This window comes from Phoenix dactylifera, chromosome 10 (assembly GCF_009389715.1).
Source record: "Phoenix dactylifera cultivar Barhee BC4 chromosome 10, palm_55x_up_171113_PBpolish2nd_filt_p, whole genome shotgun sequence".
Lineage (NCBI taxonomy): Eukaryota > Viridiplantae > Streptophyta > Magnoliopsida > Arecales > Arecaceae > Phoenix > Phoenix dactylifera.
In genome coordinates, this window is record NC_052401.1 from 2,031,558 (window position 1) to 2,040,922 (window position 9,365).

Genomic DNA, 9,365 nt, shown 5'->3' on the forward strand with positions numbered 1-9,365 from the left:
TTCGTTTTTCTGGATGTGTCATTTGTTTGTTAAGATCTAATGATATATTTATCTAGGGCTAATCATCAGTAAAAGGATGGGTGAGATCAGGTGCTGCATCAATGCGCGGTCATTTTATCAGGCTAATAAAGAATTTTTGGCACAATACAATGCCAAACCCTAAAACATATCGCCAAGCCCATACAAGTAGAATTGAGATTCCCAAACACATAGAAAAGAGTACAAAATCACAAAAGAAAGAACTCCTTCCATGTGCTTATTCTTTAGCTACATGACTACATCTAACCCAGTATATTACTGAAGATAAAGAAATAACGCCTTCATGTCAAACATTCAACTTGCTACGAAATAGTTCGGTGTATGAAGTGAAAAATTGCACCAATTGACATAAGAACATGTATTTGATCAAAACTGGAATAGGTAGTGTTTTTTTTTCATATTTTACAATCCGGGCTGCTGCCATTTTTTTATTTCTCTTGAAAACCTTCTATCTTTAAAAAAAAAAAATGCTGAATATAATTTTGAGTGTAATTGGGACCAGCTGACGCATAAGGGACCAAAAGAACAAAGCACGCTAACGTTGCAACGTCCAGCCTCGCTCTGCAAGCACTTCACGGACGCGCCCAGCGACTTCAGCAGCATCATTGAGTGGAGGGTAGCTCCAGCTGTTTGAAATCTGAAAATTCAGAATCACAAATGCAATGATTTAGTCGATGCTGCTTAATCATTCAAAAAATAATCTTCAAAAGACTTAATTCTACCAAAAAATAAGAAATTGTGGAAGTGGTTTTGGTTGCTCATGAAAGAGTTCCATCATACCCCAACAGACAGGTCACACTACCTTCACCAACCTGTCATTCATCATCATATCGAGAGTAATTAAACTATCAAGGCTCTACTGCTCTGGTTCCGAGAGAGGTTACTGGATAACCAAGGACAGTCTTTAGTCTTTACTATTCTTCTTTAACCCATCTCGTGTTTAGATTAACCAAATTCACTCAAAGTTTTCCAGTAAAATTTTACAACTTGATATAAGAATAGCAGTGGAAATGTGCTTACATCCTCTAAGCCAGTGAATGGACGCACCAACCCCCGCTCACGCAGGGCCTTGTGAAAGGCTGAGAATTTCCATTTACTATGCTCACTTCCAACCACGTAAACAGGTTTCCTGCAAAATAGGCACACAAAAAATCGCACGTACATGAGCAACTCAAGACACAGTCCACATTTTCCATAGATGAAAGCAGATTTCAGCATACCCTGTGCTGCAAGCCTCACTCAACATGCTAATTGAATCTGCGGTAATGACGAACGCATCTGCCCATGCTAGATGCCCCATATGTGGATTCGGTCCTGCATGATGTCAAACAAAGTAATGTAAATCAAACACTTAAATTCCCAAAAGTTACAATGCTGTCACCATGAGAAATAGAAATTACCTTCACCATCCCAGATATAGATCTTAGGATGATCCCCAAGTTCTCTTAATATAATGTCAGACACCTGTCCATTATAAATGAATGGATTGCAAATCAGAATGCTCACAGATCACATTGAAATGAAACGAAGGGGATGCACATAAGCACACTACCTTTTGAGGAGTCCTCCTAGAGAAAGAAACTCTGACACTTCCACAGCTTGCTAGCACATTATACAGAGAACTCACCAACTGTTCAGCAACATCTGGACCATATCGACAATGCCCTGAAAGAGTTTTGACTCATTTGTCAACTAATTGGTGGCTAGGAACCATTACAACCAAAGTAACAAGTCCATCCACAAGAGAGATTTAGCTGCTCAGAAAGAACAAGATTACTATTAACAAGTCTGGACCTACATTCTCAAGACATGATTTACCTCTCCATTCACATGCTAGAAAACAAACACGAGATTAACAATAATTTATACAATCCATCAGATGCACACACTAAGATTTATGATCTGTTGAACAAATGTCAGGTGCCAATAGAAAGTGTGCACTTAACTTTATAAGAGTTAACTGTGGATTTTAAACCTTGGAAGCCAATTCAAGCTAATTTTAAGTTCTAAGATATTACCCACAATTGCCAAATCAAGATTGCTGCAAGGAATGTCACCAGACTTAAATCCAAGTGGCAGGGCGGAAAGGAACAGGAAACATTCTTCCCACAAGCCTTTCAATATACCAAAGCCATGGTGTCAATGAAATGGCATACTTTAAAGTCAACCAATAGACATGTCACAATGGAAGCTTGAATGTGTATTCTTCTAATGGAGTCTCACAGTAATCCATACTACCTTCTGAAATCCTTCTCCCTTCTGAGAATTTGAAACAGTTCTACTTTTGCCTAGAAAGGATGTTTTGCTCCTCTGCAAATTTTTGATCAAAGATACTTACACACTTGGTACTTAACAACTATTGCATCCATTCATGCATAATTTATCACCACCAACTCTCTCTATAGACATCTTGGTCCAGATCTGCTATCATTTGTTTGACGGCTTCATACTTCCATCTTATTAAGGATTGTTAATATGAGGATTTTTAACCACATTTTGTTTCTAGAAATAGAAAAAAAAAACAAGGAAAAACAGGGTTTACTTCTTTTTGACATGTAACAAGAAAGCATTCCCTGAAGGCACATCCTGAACTCTAAGAATTCAGCAAATACATTTGAAAACAGTAGCGTGCATTATCAACTACTAATCGGCAACCAGCTAAAATATATGTATATATATAGTGAAACTGAAATGGAAAGATAATGATCAATATATGGAACTTTACGTATTTAGCTATAGGTTATTATTCAATCACATCATACATGCTTGGGCACATAACCCCCGGTGTTCACGTATCAATAATCCACTGTAAGTAACTATAAAATAGTTAAAATGTTAGGGGAAAAAAACACAAGAAGCATATGGAAAGTTTTATAGATACTAGCTTGAATCTAATAGTAGCACTCAATAACCATTGATTTTTTTATTAAAAAAAAAAGAACTTAAAACTATATATCACAAAGAAGCAGAAAATTACTTGTAGGCCCTCCTATGTTAACTACGAGCAAGGGCTTTGGAAGAGGAGCTAACTCATCGTGCCAAGCAGTAGCGGCAATGCGAAGGGAAACAGAATCAACCTGATGTAATGCTCCCACAGTAAGGACCTAAAATGCCACAGCATCAAACTTGTGAGCAAAATAATCAACAAAAGACATTTCTTGCAAGGCAATTGGTGGTCCACGGCAGATTTTAGCTTGCATAGAGGCATTTTTGCATCATAAATCAGATACATACCACATTTCTACCAGGTGGTTCTCGTGGAGTTATCCACCGTTGCAAAAACCGGGGGATCTCTTGTTGTCCACTTGGGGTCAACGCATAGTAATCATGACGAGGAGTTACTACTAAGTCGAACCTGTCAAGACATGATCTTGGATGTTGAATCTGTAACAACATAAAAGATGACATGAATTGGACATTCAAAAATAAAAGAAACTACCATCTTGAAAAAAGCGATCATTAACCATCTGGATAGTTTGTATCAACTCATTATAATATAATTGACAAAAATTAGAGTGGAATGGTTTCATACAAGTATCATATGTGAAAACAATGTTCATGCCTGTCACAAACCTGAATAAGAAAAACTTTTTCTGGTGCTAATCGTTTTATTGAACTGGCTAGCGAGACAGTATCCCGACCAGAAGCAACCACTAACAGAGGGCCTTCCCTGGAAGAAAATTTTGGTGTCATTATTCAAGTCCATCATTTAGTAAAGAGAAGAATAGCAGAAAGCAAATCCTTCAGCTAGCTTTGCAAAGGGGTATGTACATGCATTTAGAGTGATTCCTGGGAAGAAAAGCATCTTAACACATTAATAGCAGTTAACAAATTCATCAAGTAATCAGAATGAGATTGTAGCAGATTAACACAGCATTTTTTTTTTTTTTGAGAAAAAGAAAAGGTGGTTCATGATAATAGCTCAGGCAGATAGCAATAGGCATAGTTGTCAGACCCAGATCAGACATCACCCCAGCCAAGGGGTGGAGTTACCAGGTTGCCTGGTTGAAATGGTGGCTTATCAAAAGAGCCAACTGATCTCTGCAACATTCAAGACAATGGCGAACTGAGGCAAAATAGGCACAGCAGGTTGCACATTTCAGAAACAAGATGACCTCGAACTGCAGCAAATAAAAGGCCACTTACCACAAGAGGCATAGTTTTGAATTTAAGTTTGAAACCAGCAGCACTGCAAAAAGATCATCGAAAGCTTCCAAACCCATTAAAACACTAAAAAGGGGCATTAGACAAGAAAATTCAGGATTTCTATTGGAAAGACTGTTAAACATGTTGAAATTAGAATTATATCGATGCGAAATTTGAGTATTAAGTTAGCTTTCTAGAATCTTTTTTTGTTATTTTGGTGTCAAAATTAGTTCCAAATGAAGCTAGGAGCCCAAAATCTAGAATTACAGGGATTCCAAAGGCCCTAGGATTGATTTAGCCAAATGAAGAGCCTTAGCAAAAAGGTTTGGCAAAGAAGACCATGCATAAAATCATGCACATACATGTTCTTGCAGAATAAATTGACCTTACAAACCATCTTCAATGACCTAGTCACCAAGCCCCGTTTCATTATTTTAGAGTCAATTAGTTGGATGTTCCTCACAATTCACTCCTATCAAAGTGCAATATATTCTATGTTCATGAGCTTTTCAAATCCATCTTCATAACTTTAACCTTGTGCCATTTTAGATCTCTGGTGATTTTCTGACATTCCATGCAATTTAAGCCCCTCTGTGCACAAGTTAAAGTGTATATGAAGTACACCCTGGAGTGGCAGATTGGATATGTTCAAGAAGTGATGAAGCAGATCGAGATATATTAAAACTGTCAAATTTGGAAAGGAGCAACAACGTTGATATTCAAGCAGGCCAAAGAACCCTTTTTCAAAAGTAGAACCACTACCTTACAATCTTAAAAAAAAATTCCACAAAATTCCTGATGAAATGATGTTCTAACATAACGTCCGAGCTTTCACATTCTATTTCCAGTTTTCAATTAATACGTATACAATGAGTGAAATTTCATCTGACATTCTATTACCCACACAAGAGTCAAGATTTCAAATGATCACATTTCAAGTTTTCAATTAATACATATACTATTCATTTGTTTTCAGCTAAGCGATTCAGTTTTGTCCAAAACAATGTAAGCCTCTGCCTGTCTCATTGGAATCTTAGTCAGTTTAAGCCAATAATTTAAACTAATCTCCAAACTTTTGGAAACATGCCAAATATAACGTTGACGTAGACATAAATAAAGCTTTATATGTGTCTCTCAGGTTTTCATAAGTTTACGGTGTACCAGATTACAAGCATCCATGTCATTTGTTGATTTTTCCTGCAATTAGTGGCAACTTTTTCAGAAAGTTAATCATTCTGTTGCAGTACAAAATGCTTGAGTCCTTGTGATTTATCAAACAATATTAAGTGAGACAAATAAGATTTCCAGTTTTCTGTGGTTGATCACTTAGGCACTTCATAAAACTTTAAAGGATGCAATTTATTGAAGGTAGAAAAAAAGGTCCTTATACTTCATAGGAATCATAGATAAAGGTCAGGGATAGAACATCACTTCTTCCCTATATATTACAAATTTCATGACTATGCCCCTCAACAACAAGCAACTGTATGTTAGGCCTTGATATAACCGATATATGTTTGAATCTATTGACCTAGATAAGCTGTATATAGTGTCATCCGTAGCAAATAAGAAATCCAAATTTTGTAGGAATCCTAATGAAGACAATGAACTACTTCTCAACATTTTCTTAAGACATAATTTAAAGAAGAAATAGGTGCTTTAAAAGACACTTTAGACTAAGAAAAAAGAGTGTACATATTTTAAAAAAAAGAAGCAAGGGAACGATTACTTAATATTCAGAGTCAGGAAAACTCCTTACTTCTCAAAGGTTTCACGTGCCATAGCTGCAATCCTTTTGGCATCAGCTTCTAAAACAGCTGCTAAGCCAACATTCCCACCATTTTGAGTGGAAAATGGCACCAATTTCTTTCCTTGGAGCGTCATCACAAATCTTGAATTGCCAAATATCTGTCTGATTACACTGTCTAGCATTTTGTGGAAAGAGACAGGAAGCCACCGAAGCCACTCATTAATTCCTCCTCTAGGTCTGGTAACACGCTGTAAATTTCATCCAGAATTAGAACATCATGATAACAGTAATACCACTACCAAAAAGAATGTTCAACACTAATCTTGCAGAAGTAATGGAAGAGGTGGAAAGGACATTGTAACAGTTGGACAAGGGACGGGAACAACATTTCACTACTAACTGTAGTCTTAACCCTCATTAGAATCTTGTCCTCATCTGCAGCAATCCATTTAACTGAATATGCAGGATGCATATCTGATCATGAACATCACACTCAGATAGTAAATTTGTTCATGAAAGAGCCTAGCAACATGTCTTGTTGGATTTACTGAAACCCATCCAACTGAAACAAAGGCGACACACAAAGATCCATGACATACGAATATCTTAATTTCATCCGAACCTCACAGCAAACATATTTTAATCACTTCGTGGACAGAGTATTAGATTTTTAGAATAAATATCAATTCAGAAAACTCTACCGAGCGAGGGGGTAATCAGACAAGTTCTATCCTTTTCTTAAAAAATAAAAAAGAAAGAGAGAAACGCACAAGGAAAATTTTCAGCTTTTCACTAATAAAGACAATTTCATTATCGACCAATGATGACTCGAAAACGCAATTCCAATCAAGAATCAAATATTATTCACATTATAGAATGTCATCATTTAAATCCAAACTCCAAACTACCGCACAAAACAGACCAAAATCTCAACTTTTCAACCCAACAACATGGATCTTGGTCGGAAAAACTAGATATATCAAATTAACACCGAATAACAGGAAGAGAAAGAGATGGAAAGTCTCTCACATATATAGTCTGCTTCTCGGACAGGCCGAGCGCACGAACCAATCCAATACTCTGATTCTCCGAGCCAGCAAACCCGTTCCCGATCACAACCGCCCGTCTGATGACATTTACCCCGCCTTCGAAGATCTCCGGCATGCCGATGGAGCCGCTGGGCGGCTCCGGGAGCCTGATGGGCCTCATCAGGGATCAATCAAGAAACTATACACACCCTCTCCGATCGAACAGCGAGCATAGACGCCCTCTTCTTGAATTCCCCGCAGAGATTTCGAATAGGTAAGGTGTACGAGATTCCGGGAGAGAGAAAGGCGGGATAAGGGTTAGGGTTTTCAGGGTTTCGTCGTGCGTTCCTCCGGGACTCTTTTCTCTTTTTAATTTAGGTGGTAAAAAGAAGCGGAGTTCGCTTCGAGATGGGATTCCTTTCCTTCCCGGCTTCCGGAGCCGGTTTCTTTATACGACTTTTATTTTAGTAGAAAAGTAAAAAAAAAAAAGAAAAGGCATACCTAATTACCTAGTAGGTTGGAGTTCATTTCCCTATTTAACTAGAGAACTGATGATGCGGTTATGAGACCTGGGACCTGTTTGGCATGGCTATTTTTATTTTGATGATACCGAGATATTTGGTAGCTGAGTTTATATAAAAAAAATATATATTATCTAATTTTCAGAAAAGTGAAAACTAAATTTCTATTTTTAAAAAACTAAAAATTAATTTTTTTATTCTCGCCACCACCCTAGTGTCCATTGAATTGGATAATTATTAATTTTTTAACAAAATTAAGTACCAAAAATTAACGGTCATAGCAAATACCATCTTAATTTTGACCTCAAGGTGACGTGTTATATAAGTGAATTTCAAGATGGATGTTCCACATCGTATATCGAGTGCAATATATAAAAATTTGCATGTATTCTTGATATATCTGAGTCTATCATATATGGTAAATGGGCTTGAAGTCATGGAAGATTTAAACCATGCTTTCGAAACCTAGGTATCTAATAAAAATAGAAGTCAGCCAACTATTCTGTCATACCATGTGATACACTTTTTTTTGCGCACAAAATAGGCTCTATATGAGGCAGGAGATTTTGGCAGCAAGATATGTGATCATGTATATTCTGGAGCTAGACAACTTATGGTGTGCCCTTCTAAGGGGCAAGTATGGTGTGTGCTCGGAGATGGATGATTTCTGGATGGGACGTCACAGTTCCTTCATTTGGAAGGAGATCTGTGCTCATGCCCTGATGGTCCTGCCAGCGATTAAATGGGCCATGAGGGATGGGCGGTCTATTGATATCCTCGGATATGCTTGGGTGACTGACTAGCCACTGGGTAGGATGCCGACGATGGTGGACTCGACGAGATTGGTCGGGTGCAGAGTTAGTGACTTGATCAATCCGGACGGGGGCAGATGGAATGAGGTAGTGATCTGAGACGTTTTCGGGAAGCAGTTGGTTGAGAGGGTTCTAGCTATTCCAATCCCTAGTGAGGCAAGGAGTGACAGGCGGCTATGGGCGTTGACAAGGCAGACAAGGGTGTTTACCAGGGGCTTGCAAGCGCTAATGGGCAGAGAGGCCACCCGGCAGATTGAGGGCGGTAGATATGGAGGATGTGGGTGCACCCTCAAGTAGCCTTATTTATTTGGAAGATTGCTTGGGGTTGCTTATCGACCCGGAAGTGCTGGCAAGCAGGGGTGTCAGGATTACTCCGATGTGTGAGGACTGTACGGACACAGAGGAGACTATTACCTGATGAGAGCACAAAAGTGCGACCTACATGTTACTAAAATTAGTGTTATTGTTAACCGATAATGATAAATTTACTGGATTAATATTATATTTGGGTTTAACATAGATTAGTATAAATTAAGGATAAAATGCACATTGAGTACAAATTTGACTTCAAATCGGGCCCGAGTCGGGTTCGGATCCGAGTCGGGTTTGGGTCCGAATCAGGTCCATTTCTTTTGTGCTTTTGGAAAATAATTTTGGGCAAATCTAAATTGGCTATGTCATAACTATAAGGTGCTGGGTGACCCATGACTTGAAAGAATTGCACTTGACCTCCAGCCAGGATAGATGACCCGTCTACAAGCCAAATTTCATATCATACTATTTTTTTATCTATATGACTAATTGGACAGAACTTGGTGTCTCCCAGCTCCCATCTTACGAGGGAAAGGAAAATCCAAGCCGCCCGCAGTGCATCACCGCCCTTCCCTTGCTCCCGATCCAAGCGCGCCTGTGATCCCGTGCAAAAGAAGGGGAGAAGAAGGAATTCACCAGCCCGCGTCCCCACCTCCCGGAATCCCATCGTCCACGGATCACGCTTCATCATCAGTCCACCGTGCCAGCCACCGTGCCAACAAGCATCCCGTGATGCAAGCCGAGATACAGTGCCAGC

The 9,365-nt window shown here is 38.7% G+C and overlaps 1 protein-coding gene across 1 annotated transcript; it reads right to left on the bottom strand.

The window, feature by feature from the left end:
* Positions 1–294: 294 nt before the first annotated feature.
* On the bottom strand, positions 295–7,418 carry LOC103703111 (mitochondrial fission protein ELM1). Its single transcript, XM_008785825.4, has 10 exons — positions 6,965–7,418; positions 5,945–6,183; positions 3,613–3,709; positions 3,274–3,423; positions 3,017–3,143; positions 1,592–1,704; positions 1,440–1,503; positions 1,260–1,353; positions 1,060–1,168; positions 295–676 (listed from the first exon to the last, which is right to left on the bottom strand). Exons 1-10 carry the CDS (start codon positions 7,142–7,144, stop codon positions 575–577), a joined length of 1,275 nt encoding a protein of 424 aa, XP_008784047.1. The 5' UTR covers positions 7,145–7,418; the 3' UTR covers positions 295–574.
* Positions 7,419–9,365: the final 1,947 nt, after the last annotated feature.

Excerpts from the sequence above, each read along its gene's own strand:
- LOC103703111 (XM_008785825.4), bottom strand. The coding sequence starts at position 7,144 with ATGAGGCCCATCAGGCTCCCGGAGCCGCCCAGCGGCTCCATCGGCATG. Across the intron at positions 3,424-3,612 it reads AAAAAGTTTTTCTTATTCAG|ATTCAACATCCAAGATCATG; the intron begins GTTTGTGACAGG and ends ATGTTGTTACAG. Across the intron at positions 1,169-1,259 it reads AGTGAGGCTTGCAGCACAGG|GAAACCTGTTTACGTGGTTG; the intron begins GTATGCTGAAAT and ends CCTATTTTGCAG.